We start from the raw sequence: 21065 nt of genomic DNA on the forward strand, positions 1-21065 counted from the left end.
TGCCGACTCCAGCATCTGCCCTGGCCCCAGGAACACCTGGGCCTGAGAAGGCAGGAAGTCAGGAGCAGTTTGCTTTCTACTGTTACCACCCACTTCCAAGAAGTTAGATGCAATAAGGCCAAAGCACAAAAGGGAAGGTGAGCCTGGCTAGGCCCAAAACTGGTCTCCCAATGACTCCAGAGAATTCTGAAGAGGGCTGGCGCTGAGGGACTGTGAACCTGAGGTCATGAGAGAATCCCGCCTCAGGAGGTGCAAAGAGAAGGGGCAAGAGAATCATCTTATTGCCTTTATTCCGCTGTCGGCCCAGCTGGCCCCACTGCAGGGCACAGGGCCAATCTTTTACACACTCACCCATGCTCTCTGTGCAGGTCCGTGCATGCACAGACACACACACACACACACACACACACACACACACACACACATACACACACACAAACACACTCACATACACACCCAAACTCTGGCTCTGAGAGTCAGTCTCTGGGGGGCAAGGGGCTACTCCTCAGCCTGCCCCTGCCTGCCCTTTTATGACAGCACCAAGGGCGGGGGTGGGGCAGGGCCCTCAGCCCCCAGAACAAGTCCCTGTGCAAACTGGAGGTGCCAGCTGGCTTCAGGATGGGGTGTCACATTTCCCCATTCCTGGAGTCCCCTCCTCCAGTTCCTGAGGGAGGGACTGCTCTCTGCCTACCTGGGGGGCCAGACCCCTGCCAGGGCTGGGCCCTATAGAACCCAGGCTTATCCTCCACCTGACCCTGCCAGGACCTTCAGCACTGAAGAACAGCGAAGTCTGAGGTGGTGGATATCCCCCACTGGAGAGCAGGAAGGCCTGGGCCCTGAGGGGCTTGGGGAGGGGTCATCACCCCCTCTCCTAATCCATCTTCAATATGAAGAGGTTTGGGACACACTTCCTGGGGAGGGAGCACAGGCTTGTAGGAGAAGTCCCAGCTTGGGCCTTCCCCAAACTTCCATCTTCTGGGCCACAGCCTAAGGCCAGGCATCCAAAAGTCCAAAAGTCCAGCCGGCTGGTCAGAGTCCCTGCACAGTCCTTGGTGGGAGTACCCACCCCGTGGGAGTCAGGTGTCAGACCTGCACGGGCAGTGTCTGGTTCATCTGCAGCCGCATGTCCTGGATACTGCTAAGGATCTTCTTCTGGTGGCCAGCCAAGGTGACCCCAATCCGCAGCAGGTCTCTGCAGATGGACCAAGGGCAGGGTCAGTCCCTCCCCTCCTGCCCACCACTCTGGGCCCTGCACAGGTCCCCCTGCCCTACCCCACCAAATCCGAGGCACACTCACTCTGCGGTCATCTGAGCTACCAGGTCAAAGGATGCAAACCCCGCGCTGACAAAGCTCTCCTTGTACCGCCCCATCTTGATGGCATCTAGCCAGTCACCAACTGTCGTGAAGGTCGTGTAATCCGGGACCGTGCGGTCTAGGAGGGGCTGTGACATGCTGTGGGGAAAAGAGAGAGACTTGGTGAATCCTGACGGCAAGGGAAGCAGGGGTAGGACTGCTGCCTCAAAAGCAGAGTGGGAAAAGAGGCAGAAATACTGACCCAGACTGGGCACTGGCGATGACCTTGAGGCTGGCAGCATTTCGGATGAGTTTGTCCAGGGTGTTGACGATCTGGGAGAATTTGGGCCTGAGGTTCCGGTCCCGTACCCAGCAGTCCAGCATGAGCTGGTGCAGTGCCGTGGGGCAGTCCATGGGTGGGGGCAGCCGGTAATCCTGCTCTACAGCATTGATGACCTGAACAGAGAATAGGGAAACCTGGCATGAGCCGCCGTTTTGCCCCACAAGGGCTCCCACCCACCTGACCACTCTGGCTGGCCCCACTCACATCCTGGTTGCTCATGTCCCAGTAGGGTCGCTCTCCATAGCTCATGACCTCCCACATGACGATTCCATAGCTCCAGACATCACTAGCAGAGGTGAACTTCCGATAGGCTATGGCCTCTGGGGCAGTCCAGCGGATGGGGATCTTCCCGCCCTGGTGGGGGGGGCACACGCCCTTCACCCTATGACTCGGGGCTGGTCCCCAGCCCCGAGCCCCTGCCTGGTTGGCCCCGCCCCCGGTCTCCCTCCCAGCTGCTTCCTGTACCAGGGAGCTGGTGTAGGTAGGATCAGAAGGATCGTCCTCCAGGAAGCGGGAGAGGCCGAAGTCTGAGACTTTGCAGACCAAGTTGCTGTTGACAAGAATGTTGCGGGCAGCCAGGTCTCGGTGCACGTAGTTCATCTCGGACAGGTATTTCATGCCAGCGGCAATGCCCCGCAACATGCCCACCAGCTGGATGACTGTGAACTGTCCGTCGTTGAGCTAGAGGCAACACACAGGCTCAGGTGGGCCCACCACTTCCCTGCTGGCCCGGGGCGTGCCCAACTGTGTGTATACAACATCCCAGGAAACCCCAGTGAGGATCCAAATAGCTCCGACCACTCTCATTTTACAAACAAGGTAGCTCAAACGCAGAGAGATTAAGTAAAGCCTGAGGTCACACAGGCGGTAGCGGACGGAGTCAGGATGAGAACTTTGGTCTTTCTGGCTCTGAGGCCCTGGCTGCTTCCCTGCACCATGCCACCTCGGTGAATATTTGCAGACTTGAAGAGGGTAGGGTCTGTCTAACCTTGTGGGAGGGTATGGTCTGCCCAACCCAGCTCTCTGGGGGAGGGGAGGGAGTTGAGAGAGCTGCCTCTTACCCGGAGGAAGGAGTCCAGGGCACAGTTCTCCATGAACTCGGTGAGAATCATGACTGGCCGACTTTTAGTGACCACGCCCTCTAGCCGGATTATGTTGGGGTGGTCAAACTGACCCATGATGGAGGCCTCACTTAGGAAGTCCCGCCGCTGCCTCTCCGTGTAGCCCACCTTCAGCGTCTTGATGGCCACAAACACCTCCCTGCGGCCTGGCTGTTTTAGGCGACCCCGACACACTTCCCCAAATTCCCCTGCAGGGCAAAGGGCACAAGTAGGAAGTGGCTTCTGGGTTTGGCCCTGTCCCCAGTGCATGCCAGTCCCTCCCCAGGGTAACCCCAGCCTCTCCTCCCCACTGTGCCCCAGGGGGACTCACCAGCTCCAATCACTTCCTCGATCTTGACACAGGACACATCGATTTCCTTGGCAAATTCCCGCACCGCCTCATTAGGGTCCTCGTAGGTAAAAGGGTCAATATAAACCTTCATTCCAGGAGCAACTAGAGGAAAGAAAAGTGGGCATGAGGGACTTTGGGCTAGGGCTGGGGACAGTGAGGGAACTCTTCAGGCTGCACCCTCAGGCCCAGGGTACTGCCCCATGCTCTCCCCCTGATGGGAGCACATTTTTCACTCTCCCTCGTAAGTCTGCTCCATATTCCTCTCTGCTGGAGTCCCATTTGGGCCCCTCCCCACCATCCCCTCCGTGGGAATCAGTGACCATAAAAGTTAGACACCGAGGAACTTATTCTTCTTTCTCTCTCATCTCTCATCATGTCAAAACCTCTCTCAGATTCATTCTTCCCCTCATTCCCACTGCCCCTGACCTTATCCAGACCTTCAACACTCAGACTCTTGCAATAGTCTCCCAGCTGGGCTCTCTGCCTCTGGACTTTTCCCACCAATCTATCCAGCATACCTGTCTTCCTAAAACAATACTCGCATTGTATTACTCCGAAGCTTGAGAGCCTTTCGGATTACCTATGGTGGAGTCAAGTCCAAACTCCTCTGCCTGCCTTTCACGACCCTCTGACGACTGGCCACAACTACCCAGCCTTGCTCCCTGGCAGCTGTCAAACCAGTCTTCTCACTGCCCCCACAGTCGGGCACTCTCCCCACCCCACCCACTGCCTTCCAGAGGCTCCTCTAGCCAGGAATGCTCTCTCCCACCTGTCTAAACCCTGCTCAACCCGCCTGGCGTAGCTCAGCCCAAGGCCACCTCCTCCAGGAAGGCTTCCTCTTTTCTGAGTTCTTACTGTCCTTGGTAACAGGAACACCCAACTTAACACTTAATTGTTCTTTCCTTTTTTTCCTGTGTGTACAATTCTTGTCTTTCTCATAGGATTAACCGCCTTTGAGGAGAGGGGTCACTTCTCATTCACCTCTGGGGCTAGCAGGAGTGAGGCAGGGGCTCAGGAAACAGCCCTTGAGTGGAAGCAGGAGGGGCTGTCCAGGATAGAAGTACAATGGACGAAACCCCAGGCAGGGAAGACGGTATCTCCCAGCCCCGCAGGGACCAAGGGAATGTTGGGGGCCGGGGGAGGAAACAGGGTGAAGAGACAAACTCACTGTATTGTTGTAGCTTCTCTGTGTACTCCGAATCAGAGCTGTGCCGCTGCTTCCTGGAGGGGGCGGGATGGAGGCGAGGCCTGAGACAAGTCCAAGAGCTCCCTTTGTTCAGGGAACCCTCGGGCTCACAAGAGGGCCAGGGTGCACAAGGGACGGCCCGGTGTCTGGTCCCACAGTCAGTGGTAACAGCAGCCACTGGGTCTCCGGGTAAGGGGCTTGGTGGACTTGGTCCCCCAGGGGATCTGCCGGGGAAAAGGCAGGGGACAGTATGAGGACATGGGCGTGAACTAGAGAGGGCCTTGCCAGCAAGGAGAGCCTGGGCCCACCAAGGGCCTCTGTGGCATGTGGGCTCTATGGTGCCAAAGGGAAGCTCTTGCCAGCCCATGGGAGCAACTCGGGCCTGAGAATACCTGAGGCAGACAACAGCAATGACCACGACAGCCACCACGAAGACAAGTCCAGCTGTGGCAGAACCCACAATGAGGGGAAGTTGCTCCTGGAGCTGCTGGGCACCAGAGCCTAGAGACCAGGAGGGGACTGGTAAGTGGGGGGATGGAAAGTATTAGGTGAGTGGGAGCAGGCACAGTGGGCTACGTACCTCTCTCACTTGTGGTCTCAAACTCAGCAGGACGGCTGTACTGCCCGTAGCCAGCTACGGTGCGGGCACGGACCTGGACCACATAGCGGGCATCAGGCCGCAGCCCGTCCAGCTGCACGGAGTTCTTCTGGCTGGTCACCGTAGAGGCAATGCCCTCACTCTGCAACACCAGGAGGAATGAGGCACCTCAGTGGGTCCTGAGGCTCATCAGCCCCCGCCAGCCCTGGGCCTACCTGTGGCTGCCTCAGTACCTGAGACCTGGCTCCCAAGGGCCCCTGACCCTATCTGGGGGTAATCTTCTCACCCCAAGGCATCCTCCTGCCCCTCAGGGCTCTGACCTTCTCAAAGTACTTCATCTCATAGTCCAGGATGACTCCGTTGGGCCGCTCTGGGGGTGCCCATGACAAGGTCAGGCTGCTACCTGAGCTGCTGTGCAGATGTAGAGTAGGCACTTCAGATGGGGCTATGGGAAGAGACAGGGCAGGGGCTCACAATGGGCTCCTTGGGCCCTGGCATCCTTCCCAAGGACCCAGTTCCCATGGGACCCCTGGTGGTCCACTGACAAGCCCTGGGCAACCTAAGCTCTGTGTGGGAGAAAATGACCCAGGCCCTACCCTCCCGTGTCCCCTCCTCACCAGCCTGGTTGGTGGTGATATTCACAGCCGCATAGCGGGGGGGCAGAGGGCTCTTGCCCGAGACGCCATTGACTGCCTGCACTTCAAAGGTGTAGCGCGTGTGGGCCAGCAGATGGCTGATGTGGACCCGGCGCTCTGTCAGGCCCAGCTGCCGAGGCACAAACTCCACATTGTCATCACAGCGAGAGCAGGTTGAGGCACCCGTGGCCCCAGGGCCCCCACGGCACTTCTTGCAGATGACGTTGTATAGGAGGTCGTCCCGGCCACCCAGGTCCCGGGGTTCACTCCACTCAAGGATCAGCGAGGTCTCATTCACGTTGGAGATCACACCCCGAGGAGGGGATGGCACCGCTGGAGGGAAGGTGGAGGGAGAGGGCAGTGAGCTTGGGCCACAGCACCACCCTTCCACCCAGAGTTCCTGCATACTACAAGCTGCTTCCCACCTCCTTGCCTTGGTCTCTGCTCTAATAAGCAGAATATCTCTCCTACACTTCTTCACTGGGAAGACTGTAGTTAGCCTTTAAGGCCCAACTTGAGGTGTCACCTCCTCTTGGAAGCCTTCCTTGATTCTTCCTCCTCCTGTCCTCTGCACTCCCGTAACACAATTCCTGGGCATCCTTCCAGCCCAGCACTTAACACATTATATGGTCATTATCTGTTTTCACATGTGCTTCTCCCACCAGGTGGCAAGCTCCTGTAGGACTGTGACTGTATCTTATTTTCCGCCACATTCCTGGCCGCCTGGCACAATGGCTGGCACCAAAGGCCGCAGCAGGGAGAAGGCAGGACACTAGGCTGCCCCAGGGATATGAGGCCAACGGTTAGCATTGGGCCAAGAGAACGGCAGTTCTACACAGCACAAGGAGCAAGGGACTAGAATTCCCAGGGACTCCTGATGCCTGGCTAGGAGCTAGTAGGCATTTGTTCAATGTTGGTGGAAAGGCTGAGCCAGCTGACCTGGATTCTGGCTCAGGGCCAGTCACTGTTTCCAGGCCCAAGCCTCAGTTTCCCTATCTGGAAAACGGATATGCATGGCAACTGTTTAGGCCCCTAAACAGAAGGCCCTGGGCAGGAGAGAGCAAGGCCGGGAGTTCACTCACTGGTACAGGCACTGTCTGCAGAGTCCGAATCTGCACGGTAGAAGTTATTGTGGCACGTGCAGATGCTGGCAGCTGGAGAGGTGGTGCGGCTGTTGGGGGGGCAGGGGAGGCAGGGCCCCTCTCCCTGCTTTGCCTTGTAACTCCCAGGGGGACAGGCTGCGGGGGAGAAGAGGAGGGACATGCTCTTCAGATCCGTGAGAATCTGGCCCTCCCCCAGCACAGGACTTGGCCCCTCTACCTCCTAGACTGTGGGGGCCACACTGGGATTGCCTAACTCCAGTGCAGCTACAAAAGGCCCTTTTGCCCTGTGGAAACCCCACGTCAGCGGATTCCTCCCCGCCCCGGCCCCCCACCCCTACCCTGGGGCCTCATGGGCGAAGACGTCAGGCCTATCACCTGGGCAGCCTGGGCTTGTCGAGGCAGGGAAGAGAGAGAGAAGGAAGAGGAGGGGTGGGGAAGAGACCACTGGCAAGCCGGCAGCACCCTACTCTGCCAGGATGCTCCCGCCCCTCCTTGAAGCTGGAGGAAAATCACTCCTAGGATCCTCGTGGCCACCCCAGAACAGCCCCGCTCACAGGAGCAGTCTCTCTCCCCACCCACCAGGAGCCAGGCAGCAGCTCCTTTCTGCCTTGGGCACGGGTGGGGGCCGAAGAGGAGTAAGAATAGAAGACAGCAGGCAGGAAGGCTGGGGTCACCGGGAGTTCAGAGGCCCCAAAGCAGCCACAAAGGGCATCCCTGGCCCCAAAGTGAGCCCAGGGATGGGTGCCTGAACATCCCTTCGACTCTGCTTCCTCTCCTGCCATCTATGTTTGGGCCCCTGGACCTGGGCTGTGGGATTCCGCATATCTATGACAGCCATATAATTTATTATTCAAATTGGAATATTTTGGGAGTGAAAAGGGCCGCTAGTAATAATCATGTTATAAGGAGCATAAGCCAGGCCTGCCCCGGACACTCAAAAGCATGTGGCCACTCTATCCCTATATGACTACCTCTGGGGAGGTCATCTAGAATATGGAATGCCCAGAGTTGGGGCTATGCCCTTCTCTGGGGTTTAATCTCCCCTCACTAAGGTGATATTCCACCCAAGCTCTTTTGAGCCAGTGGGGGAGGGGGCAGATGCCAGGCCAGGCTGGTTGCTATGGGAACCAGCATATATTTCCTGTCAGGGACCTGGAGAGTGTTAGCCCCTCTTCAGGCTGTCAGGCTCATCACCCCCACCCCCTTTCTCCACTTACGAAGAGGAAGTCTGGGGCAGGTTCCCATAGAGAAGTGGAGAGGAGCCGGGCAAGGCACTATTCACCTTGCCATGACAACACCCAACACTGGGTTTTCCAGCCAGGCTGGGCCCCTAGCCCCCTCATACCTAGGGCTGTGCTAAGAGCCAGCTCCCACCCCTCGGAGCTATAGGCTGCAAGCACCAGGGCAGAGGGGTTAGTAGACAAAGCCCTTGGCATCTTGTCCTGCATGGTAGAGCATGGACGAGGCTGTGGCCCCAGCTCCCACATTCCCAGCTATGATGCCTTGAGTACAATTGTTCTCTGAGCCTCAGTTTCCTTATTAGCAAAATAGGGGAGATAACTGGAATCTACCTTACAGGACTGTGATGACACTCAAATGAGAACCCTTCGTGAATGGGTTTTATAGCTGGAGGTCTAGGACACTGTAAGGTCTTAAGAGTCTTGGCAAGCCACCACAGACAAGTCTCCTAACCTCCTCCTGTATGAAATAAGGACAAGAGAATCCCTGTCGCCCATGCATCCCAGGGCTCCTGAGAGCCAAGGCTGACACTTACGTGGTACTTGTGTCACCACGTGCCAGGTACTGTTCCAAGAGCTTCACATGCATTGACTTGCTTAAGCCCACTACAAGTCTATAAAGCAATCATCATTATTGTCCCCATCTTGCACATGAAGAAACCAAGGTTCCAAGAGTTAAGGAACTTGCTCAAGGTCCCACAGGTGCTAACTGACAGAGTGAGGACTCAGACTTCAGGGACCGGGCCCCTGACCGCTATGCTATCTATACTGCCTCTCAAGGAAATGAGACCTCAAGGTAAAAGGGACAAGCATGAGGTACCCACAGCCCCTGTCCCCACAGCTCTGGGGATCATCTAGTACTTCCAAGGTGAAGTGTCTACCTGGGGCCAAACAAAGTATCTCTGCTGGCTTCCTGACTCTCTGACCAGCTGCCTCCTTATCAAGGATTCTCCATGTTTCTCCACCTCTGTCTTGAGTTCTATTCTTTCTCTTATTATTCTAGTATGTCTCCTCATTTTCGCTCATCTCCCCCCTTGTACCACATGCTATGCACCTGATACCCCTCTTCCCTTTCTTCCATCCGCCTCAGACCTGAAGCCAGACCTCCTTGACTGGCAGGTAGGAAGTAGCAGGTAGGAGGCAGTACGTGGCTTTGGCCCAAGTCCTCCCCTCCTCCCCCAGACCAGTCCCCACTCACGGCGGCACTGGGACTCCTTGGCAGCTGGCTCATGGCCGGTGGCACAGGTGCAGGCTCCCACAGGCACCATCCACTCCCCATCGCCATTGCAGTAGAGCTTGAGTGGCACTGACACCTCCACAGCATTAGCGATGCAGGTGCCAGGGGCAATGACCAGAGAAGTGGGCTCGGCCCCCGTGAGGGTCTCGGGAAAAAGGGCAAAGCCTGCGGTGGTGGATGCACACTTCTTGTAGAAGGCACGCACAGAGATGAGCGACATGCAGGCACCTTGGTCCTGGAAGGCCAAGTAGAAACCGGCCTTGGAGAGCGGCCCAAAGCTTCGCACCTTGGTGTTGACACGGCCAGCATCAAGCCGCGAGAAGCTCTCATCGGGAGCAATGGTGTCCACCTTCACGTAGGGGTTCTCCATCCAGAAGGGGGAGGAAGCCGAGGCCACATCGCTGTCAGCCTCATAGTAGAAGAGGTTGAAGGTCTCTTTACAGGAGCCAGGGATGTTGGGGATGCTGTTGCAGTCACGCACGGTAAACTTGAGCTCCACGTAGACCCGCTGCACGTCTCGCCGCCAGATGAACCCCGTGCGGAGCCAGTTGTTCTGGCTTGACTCTCGCACGTTACACACCTGGTACGTGCGGATGGGGTTCATGGCCTCATCGTAGCCACTCACCTCTTCCCACTGTGCACAGACCAAGTGAAAAAGACGGAATGAGCACCAACATTTGCCAGGTGCTTACCACATGCCCAGATCTGTATTCACTTCACAGAGATGCTTCTGTGGTGTAGTGGCTGAGCACGCAGACTACATGGGTTCCAATCCCAGTTCTTGTTGTGTGACTATGGGTTAAGTCACTTAACCTCCTTGTACCATCGTTTTCCCATCAGCAACATGGCGAGAATAAGGAATAAGGGAGTTTAAACGAATAAAGAACTCAGAACAGAACAATTGGTAAGTACTACAGGAGTATTAGTGATAGTATTTGTTATCTTTACGCCTCCGTTTCGTTGTCTGTAAAATGAGGCTGGGATTGGATGTAAACGAGGTGGTAGGGAATCAAGTCAGTTTAACATATATAATGGATTTGTAACAATGTCCAATACAGGGCAATCACAATCACGTTTAACCTTCACAACAACTCCATGAGAAGGTACATCTGTTGTCCTCACTCTCCAGAAGAGGAAGCCAAGACCCTCAAAGGGAGAGACTTGCCCAAGGTCACACAGTTTGGCCTGGTGAATGAGGGCCTGTGGTGTCATCCCACCCCAGCGTTTCAGAGCTTAGTGCAGTTGTGTAGGCTACATAGGGAGGTTTTTGTTTGTTTGTTTGTTTGTTCTTGAAGTTTATTTACTTATTTTTGAGAGAGAGAGGGAGAGCACAAGCAGGGAGGGGCAGAGAGAGAGGGACACACAGAATCCTAAGCAGGCGCCAGGCTCTGAGCTGTTGGCACAGAGCCTGACGCGGGGCTCGAACTCACGAACTGTGAGATCATGACCTGAGCTGACGTCAGACGCTTAACCAACTGAGCCACCCAGGTGCCCCTAGGGAGGTTAATGAGGGTATTTTAGAAATGTCAGAACTACGGGAATTTAACAGTGAAGAAATGGAAGCCCAGAAAGGTAAACTGCCTTGCTAAAATCACAAAGCAAGTTAGAGATCTGGAACCAAGGTTTCTGGTCCCCAAGCCAGTGCCCTACCCAGGGACCCAGGAAGGAGGGAGATGGTTGGAGAAGACACACAAAGAGCAGTCATGCAGGGAAGGGATGGGGGTAGGCTAAAGGCAGGCTGAGGGGCGCGCAGAGGGAGAATGGGACAAAGGTGGTGTGTATGGGGAGGGGGACACAGGCAGGCTGAAGGCTGAGAGGGTGTGAAACACCCATAGGCAAAGAAGGAAGGTGACAGAAGCAGAGGATAGGAATGGCGAAGGAGGTGAACCTGATAGGCAGGGGCAGCCCTTCTCCGGCCCTGGTGAGGCGAGGGGAATGGCCGCCGGAGTAGGGAGTGGCCTAACTGGCAACCAACACTGAGGGGAGATGGTGGGGGAGGCTTACCCCACTTTCTGGATGAGATGTCCATGCCAATTCAGAAGTCACCCATTTTGTGTCCATGAGGGTCTCTGGGGAGCAACAGAAGAACAAAGGTCAGAGGCCACGCTCAGGATGGCGAGAAAGAGGCTGTTCAGGAAAGGCCAGGACACCGGAGAATGATTCTCAGCAGGCACCGCCCCATCCCACCCCACCCCCAAGTCCTCTCGGCTACCCTGCCCTGGAGAAGACCCTGCAGCCATCTCCGGAAATGTCACAGCCCCAAAGAAGTCAGGTCGGGTTGGCCAGCGGGAGGCAGGTGTCTGCTGCTGACCCCAGGCAAGAGCTGGGGCCAGTTCACACACCTACAGGCTCTGCTAATCTCCACACAAAGGGGCGGCAGGCCCTTTATCCTGGAACAAAGGACCTTATGCTTCAGACCCTGCTGCCCAGGCCTCCCCTGACTCCATTCCCAACACAAAGGCCCAGTGCCACACATGCCCAGGGGACGGGGAGGGCAGTTACGGGAGCAGAGCCTGCTCCCACCCAACCTCCCACTCAATCTCCTCTAGGGGATGGGGCAGGAATGCTCTTTGAGGGCGGGGTGAGGGCCAGCAAGACCCAGACCAGCTCTCTGCAAGCTAGTTCAGTTCTTCCTACGATCCTCAGATAAATAAAGGTGCTGTGGGTGCACCTCTTTTACAGGTGAGAACGCTTGAGGCCCAGATAAAGTTTCTATGTGGCCTGAGGCAAAACTGCTAGGACTTGGGGTGAAATGTCACTCAAACGCAGGTCTGACTCCACAACTAACCCCTTAACCAGGGCACTCTGAGTGCAGTGTGAAGGGGAGAACAGGGAAAGGAGGAATAGAGAAAGCCGAGAAAGCTCCTATGTATCCTTTAAATCCTGCTCAAACTGTCACCTCCTCCAGGAAGCCTTCCCTGGACCCCCAAATCAAGGTTAGATGTCTTCCTCTGTGCATCCAGGACCAGGGGCTTTGTCACAGCACCGATCCTGTTCCAAGCTTCCACTTCTTATCTGTCTCCCCCTGCTCAGCCAAAGGGGGGGCCCATTTAGGTTTCCAACATAAACTCACTGCCCTAGGAATCGGGTTCTGGATTCTGGCTCTCTGAGAGGAAAGATGCCAACTCCTTCCTTCTAGCCTGGGAGACAGGGCAGCCAGCAGTCCTCCCCTCTGCCCTGAGCTGGAGGGGGCAGGTCAGGGCTGCCCAGGAGGAGAAAGCCCTGAACCCCACAGGTTCCAGGCTCGCGGCCGGCACTGGTTTCCTGCAGTCTGGGTCTGAGCTGAGGATGGTGCATGAGGCAGCTGTGGCCCCAGACCCTCATGTAAGACACAGGGGGAGTGAGGCTCCCTCGTCTTCCACCAGAGGAGACTGGTCCCTGGAGGGCCTGGCTGCAGGGTGAGCTCTCCCAGCCTCATCGTCGGTGGCCTGATGGGCCCTTCTGGCAGACAGACAGATAGACACAGACATTTGGCAGGGGGGTAGGGGAGGGAAGGAGAGATGGGCAGAAGCAGGGGCCCAGAAACAGGCCAGGAGAGAGGCAGTGGAGCAGGGGCCTTGCTGGGGTGGATGGCGAGAGGCTCGGATCTGGATAGAGCCGGCTGGCTAGGACCAGACAGTGGGGTGGCCAGCTGAGGACAGTGAGGTGGAGAGACAGGGAGGCCCAAAGAGACAGAGATAGAGAGGGAGGTTGCCAAGTGGCCTCTTCTCCAGACAGCAGCCCAGAGTATTCCTGTCCCTGGAGCCAGTGGAGCCAAGTGCGCCCCCTCCCCCCTCAAGCCAGCCAGCCAGCCAGCCAGCCAGTCCGCCTGCTTGTCTGCCCGCTGCCCGCCACCCGCCCGCCCGAGCAGGCAGGGGCTCCCACCGCTCCCTCGAGTTGCCTCCCTCCTCCCTCTCCCTCACTTCCTTCTGCTCAGCCTGTGCCAAACCCATCTGGAACTGTTTAAACCCAAATATTCAGCCCCCTCCCCCCTCCAGCCAGATTCCTCCACAGTTTAAAACAAGCCCTGTGCTGGCTCTGAGAGGAGGGAGGGGACGGTGGGGAGGGGGAGGGGTGGGGGGAGGCAGGGGTGGAGGGAGGCTCTTCATTTCTGTTTAATTTCTGGGGAGCGGGAGAGGGAGGGGGCGGGGATCGGCCCTTGGCCATCGCTCAGCCTTGGCCATCGCTCAATCTCGGCACATTTTTCCCATTAATGAGGAGAGGACTTGGATTTCGAGTCATGTGTGCCTGAGGAAGGGCTCCGGTCACCCTGGTGGGGAGGGGGCTTACTCTCTGGGGGAGGGGAGGGGCCTGCTCCCCTTCAGCAAGAGGGAGACCCTGAGGTGCCTGTGTCCCAGCCTCAGGAAGGGCATGGAGGAGGTCCCAGAATCCATCTGTCTGTGGCATTGGGAAGGACAGGCCCAACCCAACAGAGCCCACCTTTTCTCTGCTATGTGTGTGCCCCGCGTGCATGTGCATGTACACACGCTGAGGTAAAGGATATGAGATGCACAGGGTAAGGACAAAAGAGGACTGAGTGAGCAGTCGCCAAACTCCCCAGCTGGCGACCGCACCCCCATCCTCCTCTGCCCCCCATGTGGCTGCCGGAGGGAAACCAGAAGGTGGACAGGGCAGCCATTCTCGGATACGGGGCTCCATCAGGCTGGAAACCCCCCCACCAGCCCCTCAAAACCGAAAATGGAAGGGGACAGCAGGCTTGGGGGCGTTCTGAGACTGGGGCTTCAATGCTCAGAAGGGAAGCCGCACCCCTTTCAGGTTTCCACAGGGCCACGGAGCACAGCCACGTGGCGGCAGCTGTGCGGCTCCTGCCTGTGCACAAATACACACACGCACGAACATTACCCAGTCCTCAGTGCCTGGGCTCATTCTCTGCCACTGGGGCCAAAGAATGGCAAGTCAACACATATGGTGGACAAAAACACACAAAGCCACAGCCGCCCACAAACATACATGCCGCTTCATACACGGCCTCGGCCTTTTTCAGACACACAGATGCATATGGTGCAAATAGATTAGCCTTCCTTAGGCATTCACACACAGTCTTTCCTACACACAGATCTGGCTTGCCTTAGGCAAAAACTCGCTCTTACAGTCTTCATATGTGCAGATTTCCAGAGACATATGCATATACGGAGGGCACGCACACCCAATAGTACATTCTCCTTACACACCCAACTGCACACGACTGCCGGCCACAAGTCACAGTCTTGAGTGTGGTCAAATGCAACCACAAACACCAGTTTGTTTCTCTCTACAGACTCAGTGACGTGCTCTTATGCAGTCACACACAACTAGCATCAGCTGCACACGCTGGTGCCCATTTGCACTGAAACAGGCCACAGGAGCCTGCAGACGCAGTACAAATATCAACATCTACCGTTTGTATAGAGCCTCAGAAGTGCATCCTCCATGCACGTGCAACACACACATGTGCGCGCGCGCACACACACACACACAAACACACACACACACACACACACACACACACACACACACACACTGCAAGCATGTTCTTTCCATGAGAGGAGTCTTCAGGTGGGGTGGAGGTAGGGCTAGGAGAGGGGCAGTGTCTGCTAAGAAAGCGGAGGTGCTAGGCCAGTCTTGGCCAGAGGTGCAGGGAAGAAGCAAGCCCCAGACCTGTTTCCTGGGGCCCTGGCCCAGGCCGAAGCAGTCACTGGTCCCGAGGCTGGGGGTGGGGCAGGGACATGAAGATGATTTTGGGTGTGGGTGGGTGTGGCCTCCCCAGGGACAGCCCCTGCCCAAGCAGCAGGCCATTTCCCTGCCAGTACAATGGCACTGACCCCAGCACTGAGCCCTTAGGGAGGGGGTGGCATCATGAAGAGACATAGCCCCAGGAGCTTCAGGCAATACTTCCACACACAAGTTGGGCACCCAGCAAGAGGAGAATATAATGGGCACCCAGACTATGTCTGAAGACCTCATTGGGTGGCCCTGGTGCAGAGGCACCAGCTGGAAGCCTGCCACTGCCCTGGTGAAGGGCCAAGTACACACAGCTTTATGGAGCTGCCAGACCCCACAGCACCCCAGGTTCCAGGTCATACAGAGCACACTGCTCCGTGTCAGTGAGACCCAGGAAATAAAAACAAAAAAACAAAAAACCTCCAGAGATAAAAGCATAAAGCCCAAGCTCCAGATCAGGGACTTTGAGGTGACACAGAAGGTCACGCTTCTGGGCTGGCCCAGCACAGTGTGCAGGTGCAAGTGGACAGAGGAGTAGAGTCTGGACAAGAAGGTGCAAAGCCCTGGCTGCAAAGAGAGGGAGAAAACCCCATGCCAGCCCTGAGGTGGTCCCCCTTCTCCTTGCTGGGGTTCCCACCTCAAGCAACCAACCCAAGGGATCTGTCCGGTCTTCTTCCATCCTGTCCCTACCCTTTGTGTCAGTGTGTATATAAGCATGTACCAACCTGCACAATCAGGGTGGTCAGCCTGTGGAGGAAGGGGACTTGGGGGGCTCCTGCTATGGGACCTAGAAGAGCCTAACTCACCCCAGGGCCGCCTCTCCCTTCCCCGCTCATGGCCCCTTGGCCTTCAAATCTGGGATGCAGGGGAGGGGAACATCTCAAAACAGAGAACACATTTTGTTTTCCATTCTTCCCCTCAGATCGTGGGGATTTATAATTAAATAAACCTGAAAGGGAGAAGGGAGGAAAAAGCACAGAGCAAGGAGCCCAGATGCCTCAGTGTTCACCCATGCCCCCCGCCCCAGTCCCTGCCTTGCCAGCCAGCCAGCCAGGATGGATGGACAGCTAGCCCTTCTGTGAGGCCTTTGAGCCCTTCCCTGGGATCCCAGCCACAGCAAGCCTGGCCAGGAGTCTGGGGGCAGGAGGTGATAGGAGATCCGGGGCCAGGGCAGCCCTTGGGGTAGGGGGCCTCTCTCACCCCATCAGGTGCCCAGCTGTACCCAGTCTCTTCTGTCCCGTCCCCCCCGCCCCACCTCCCCAGCTGCCCAATCCCGACAAACCAGTTTGACTCAGCACAACAGGCAGGGCTACAATTTTCAAACTATGCAGGCCTGGTGATTCAGCCTCTTCATGCTGTTTAATTAGTGTAAGGCCGGGTGGCGGAGGCCTTGCCCACGGCAGCTTAGGCTTTAGCTCCAAGCCGCTGAGGCCACAGAGACGGCAGTTGCAGCAGTTCTGGCTAAAGGGAAGGCAGTGACGAGAAAACTGGTTCCCCCGAATACCTGCCGCTGTCCTTCAGTGGCAGCTCTTAAGTGCCAGCTCATGACAAACAGGGATGGGGTGGGGGGCACCAGAGGCAACTCTACAAGTAAGAAACCACAGAAATGCCAGGCCTGTTGACCCCTCTCAGCTGGCACCTCCTCAGGGACCACTGCTGCTGCCTCTGACGGAGGGAGGGGTTCACACACTGTCTCTTGCCACCCGGGGACCAGGCGCACTGCAGTGGCTACTCAGCTAACACAGCCTGGCTGGGAGGGCGGCTGTCCCGTCCCCACCTCTCACATCTGGGAATGGTTTCTCTTTTCTCAAAAGGGTTGGCTCTCAGCAGACTTCTCCATGCTATCTGGGGTATTAAGTACCCTAACGCTCAGACACCCTTCCTCCTCTCATGCCCGTTCTGGGTCTGCTCACCTTCCTGGTCTGTTCACCTTCCGGTTCTTGGTACCGAAGGGGAGAATGATCTTGGCTCGGGGCACTGGGAAACATTACTCAAAAGGAGAGTGAGCAACAGGATGGCCCTGTTTCCCTATGACTGAGGGTAAATCTGAGGGCAATTTGTGTTGTGTTTAGGGGGGAGGTAAGCAATCAGAGGGCAAGGGGAGGGGTGTTTCTTTAACCAAGGAGAGGGGGCAAGGACCCTGGTTCCATCCTCAGGTAAAACCAATGAGGTCCTTGGATGCAGTCCTGGTGGACCCCAAGTGTGTAGGGAGGCAGAACAACCAGGTGCCAGACAGTACCTAACCAATGGAGCCATGAGGACACAGCACCCACAGCTCAGGACACCGGACCTAAATATAACTCAGAGAGCCAAAAGGCTCCCCCTAGGCCCCGGGCAAACCAAATCCTGGCAAAGCCAAATGGAAAGCTGGAGCAGAGGCTAGATACCCTGCCCATAAAGCTTAGGAGTGGGGAGGGACCCACCTAACCCTCCCCGCTGGCCATAGCTCAGGACCACCAAGTCTCCCTATCTCACCCTTCCAGCTCTAGACAGGGCTGGGGGATGGGCGGGACGCAGGGACGGCTGTCCCCCACCTAGCTCTCTTCCCATCCCATCCCATCCCTCCCAGAGCTGAAGAGAGATGGAGGTGGGGAGACAACTTTCTCCCCAGACCAACCTTCCTGCCCCCATCACTCCTTCCTCTAAACTCCCTCCAGCAGGTAAGGCACACACCAGTTTCATTTCTGCCCCTCCTCATGGAGCAGATCCTAGAATAATAATAGTTAATCCCCGAATAATAATGGCTGTGTGCTAAGCACCCCACAACACGTTATGGACTCAGTCCATACCCACTCCAGGGATAGTGGGTACTATCACTATCCCATGTCACAGTGAGGGAGGACAGAGGGGTGGGTAGGCACACCTCCGAGTGTGGGTCTGAGCCCTGAAGCATCTCTCTTTCTCTTTGCGTAGTCCCGCACACACACTGAAAACCCTAAGGTCTGAGGTATGGCGAAAGTGAGGGAACAGGTAAAAGCCACACACCAAGGCACTGCTACTTCCTAGGGGCACCCCACACTGGCCTGGCCTCCTAGCCACCACCCACCTAGCCAGGGAGTAGTCCCAGGGATCCCACTTCTCAGCTGAGCGGGGAGGGGGAACACGGCTGGGGCAGTGGCCCTGCTGCCCTCTGTTTCCTGTGCTGCTGCTGCTGTTCATCAGTTCTCTGCCTCCTGGTCAGCCCCTCGGCTCTTTGGCTTGGAGGCCCGGATGCCAGCTCCCAGCAACGGCCTGCCTCTGAGGGTCCAGCTGATTGTGAGGGGTGAAAAGGGGGGAAAGGGGGAGGGAAAGAGGAATGGGGGAAGGACTGAGCCTCTTCAGGTAGCCCTTGCGCACCTGACCCAAACCACACCCCCTCCACCCCACTGCCAGCACAAGCACCCACCACACCTGACAACACGGGCCCTGCTCCTGGCACACACAGCCCCTAAGTGTGTGTCTGTGTCACCTCTCCTGGGCTAAGACACAGAGACACAGATCTGGGAACTCCAACAGGCTCCCTGGCTCACACCCTTGAGGCAATCAACAACAAAGCCCCACGCTGGTTTCTCACGCCTGAGATCCTATCACACACATGTGGGTGCGACCTCACTGTGTCTGCTTGAATTTGCATGTGTCCACCCGTGTGAATCGGTCAGTCAGCACCAGTGGGCTCAGAGCTAAAAGGGGGTGGGGGCTCATAGGAACGTTTTTCCCCTAAAGAAAATCAGAAAGCACCAGAAGATGCCTTTCTTTCGGAACTGTGTTCTTTTTTCCTTCCAACCCTTACGGTTACTGTGAACATACGAACAGACCAACTTACACAGAATTCATATTTTTGTTCCTGTACTAAGAAAGTGACTAGATCTGTTGTTAAAGATACCAAAAATAAGTGCTCCAGTTTCCCCCAAATTTCTGTGGGTTCTTCCCTCCACATTAAGGAAGGTTTTTTTCTTCCCTCATTTAATGGCTCCAAAATTTTTGGAAACTCTGTGTGTGTGTGTCTATCCTGTATGACCAGCGTCAGTGGCTCTCTGTCCCCAAGGCTTGTGTCAAGTGGCCTATGTGTGAGCTCTCCCACCAGGGCCAACAGCATCCTGTTCACCCAAATACAGTCATCTGGAAGTTGGAGCTACCCCCTCAGCATCAGCACCGTCTGGGTAGTTCACACAGTCTATTGAGAAACTCAGCCTTTTCCCACCGGCTAATGGGGCAAACCCCAGAACTTCAGGGGTTCAGTGGAGACCCAAGCACTCGGATGTCTTGCTAGAAGGCGGAGGGAGAGCCGCATAGCAGTGTGGATGGCCACTGCACACTGCACCTCGTGTGTAACTGGCGCTCCATAAACCATAAACAATAACAGGCCCCCGCCTCTCCACCCCCGCAGTCATCCCCTGACAAAGGGGTGTAGGCACTCACACCTCTCGCTCAACTCCAACGGGTTCCGAAACAACGCCGCCCCCCAACCCGGGAGTCCGCTTGGCCCCCACCCGCCACAACCCCGCGGCAGTCTCAGAGGCCCGGCCTCGCCTGGTGGGTCGCCCCCACTTCTTCGCCTCCCGCGGCCGCCGAGGGCCCCTCTTCTCTGCGGCGAGTGCGGAGTTCGCCCACAAGAGCTCGCAGCTGGGCCGTGACTTTCGGGGACGCTCCACCCCAGTCAAGCCGCCTGCGGTCCACAACTCGCCGACCGCGGGCCTCGGAGCCAGCTGGAGCCTCCAAGGCAGCTCCGGGGGCGTCCTCCCCACCCATCCTCCGGCCCCCGGAGCGGCGCGGGTGACGGAGCCTCCTCCGACGTGCGCCCAGCCCTCATCTGACCCACACCGTGGGTCCACTCTGGCCCAAGGGCGGGCGACCCCGGGCGCCGTAAGCCTTGGACGCACCCCCCGACGCCGCTCACCTTCCAGCGCCCGGCAGCCGGCGGGCAGCAGCAGCGGGAGCAGCAGCAGCGGAGGGAGCAATGGCAGGAGCCCCGGCGGCGGCGGCGGCGGCGGCGGCGGGCGGGCTCGGGCCATGGCCAGGGAGGGCTCCAGGAGCCGAGCCGGGCCGCGCCGGGCCGCGCCGGCGGGGCTGGGGACACCTGGGGGAGGGTCCGCTCCGCGGGCTCCGAGGAACGCTCGCGTACGGTCCCAGGAGGTCCGGGCAAGAAGAGGGTGCAATCCAGGCGGGCGGCTCCGGGACCGAGGCGGCGGCCCGAGCCCGTAGATGCTGGGGGATGCAGGCAGGTCGGTCCCGCGGCAATCTGGATGGACCGGTCCAGGAGGATCCCGGGCGCTGGAGAGCTCGGAGCCGGAGAACTCCGGGAGGCGGGCCGGGGCAGGAGGGCGCAAGTGGTGGTAGTTAGGGGTACAGTTATCTGGCGGCCTGCCGCGGGCCCGCCTCGGATTCGGGGCACCGGGTGCGCTCACCGTCCGGGGTCCGAGCAGGGATCTTGCTGCGCCGCTCGCGTACTCACTTCTGTGGTCCCCAGCGCTGGCGCTGCCGCTCTGGTCGAGAGGGGCGGGACCGGCCGCCTGCCTGTCAGCGCCGTGGCCCCACCCCTCACCGCAGGCCGCCCACTCACAGACCGCCAGGCGCGCTTGTTCGGCCTCGAGAGCTCTCTGCTGGAGTTGAGTTGGTGGCGCCTCCATCAGGCCCACCCTCAGCGTCTCCGAGGCCTGGAGGGGGCGGAGCCAAGAAAAAGATGAATTAGATTGGGCGGAGCGATACTGTCAATCAGAGGGAAACCCCGCCTCCTATCTCCCATTGGCCATTAGTAACCGAACCTGAGTCTAAAGAGGTGCCAGTCACATACAACGAGCTGAGGGCGCCCCCCTGTGGCCTGTACCTGCCCAGAGACGCCCCCACGTGGCTGTCTTCTCTCCAGACACGTCCATATCCTAAACTGAGTTGAGGCACTATCAAGGGGACGCCCATCTGCAACACATCCTGCGACCAGGGTCTTCTGCTTATTTATTTATTTATTCATTCATTCAGCAGGGTATTTCGTCGTCCTTTGAGCATAGACTCTATTACTGCTGCTGCTAGAGCAACAGATTTTTCATTCTCTTGGAGTTAGTTTACTGATGGAGGCTGGCATGAAGTCATCACAACAGAGTATAACAGGTGTGATTATGGAGGAAGGACAGAGTTGCCACAGCACCTGTGAGGGGAATGGCTACGTCTGGCCCTGAGTAAATGACATTTCATCTGAAAGATGAAAAATGAGTAGTAGGTGAAAGATGTGTGTTTGGGGACAGGATGGGGGTGGCGTGGCTGTTTCAGACACAGGAACACACTTTGCATGAAGTCCCTGTGGCAAGA

The 21065-nt window shown here is 57.3% G+C and overlaps 2 protein-coding genes across 3 annotated transcripts in view; both read right to left on the bottom strand.

The window, feature by feature from the left end:
• LOC109275119 (trithorax group protein osa-like) overlaps nucleotides 1-355 on the bottom strand; it is a 39595-nt gene extending 39240 nt beyond the window's left edge. Inside the window, exon 1 of the mRNA XM_053904164.1 lies at nucleotides 242-355. Within this exon, the coding sequence (XP_053760139.1) occupies nucleotides 242-355 (114 nt within the window). The remainder of the gene's footprint in view (nucleotides 1-241) is intronic.
• Nucleotides 274-20258, bottom strand: EPHB3 (EPH receptor B3). 2 transcript variants are annotated; one of them, XM_019463386.2, is made up of 16 exons: nucleotides 19663-20258; nucleotides 11091-11155; nucleotides 9048-9720; nucleotides 6591-6746; nucleotides 5491-5841; nucleotides 5194-5318; nucleotides 4856-5015; nucleotides 4668-4776; nucleotides 4258-4310; nucleotides 3069-3191; nucleotides 2699-2946; nucleotides 2103-2318; nucleotides 1842-1991; nucleotides 1557-1750; nucleotides 1298-1453; nucleotides 274-1192 (listed from the first exon to the last, which is right to left on the bottom strand). In XM_019463386.2, exons 1-16 carry the CDS (start codon nucleotides 19775-19777, stop codon nucleotides 1084-1086), a joined length of 3003 nt encoding a protein of 1000 aa, XP_019318931.1. In that variant the 5' UTR covers nucleotides 19778-20258; the 3' UTR covers nucleotides 274-1083. The 2 variants fall into 2 exon arrangements, with proteins under 2 accessions (XP_019318931.1, XP_019318929.1); XM_019463384.2 differs by having other exon boundaries at nucleotides 4258-4337.
• Nucleotides 20259-21065: the final 807 nt, after the last annotated feature.

This window comes from Panthera pardus, unplaced genomic scaffold (assembly GCF_024362965.1).
Source record: "Panthera pardus isolate Hobbes unplaced genomic scaffold, ASM2436296v1 HiC_scaffold_16, whole genome shotgun sequence".
NCBI classification, from domain to species: Eukaryota; Metazoa; Chordata; class Mammalia; order Carnivora; family Felidae; genus Panthera; species Panthera pardus.

Bases quoted from the DNA above. Each gene is read 5' to 3' on its own strand.
- EPHB3 (XM_019463384.2), bottom strand. From the start codon at position 19,777: ATGGCCCGAGCCCGCCCGCCGCCGCCGCCGCCGCCGCCGCCGGGGCTC. The intron at 4,777-4,855 runs GTACGTAGCCCA...CCTGGTCTCTAG, and splicing joins TGAGACCACAAGTGAGAGAG to GCTCTGGTGCCCAGCAGCTC. The intron at 3,192-4,257 runs GTGAGTTTGTCT...TCTTTCCTCTAG, and splicing joins AGAGAAGCTACAACAATACA to TTGCTCCTGGAATGAAGGTT.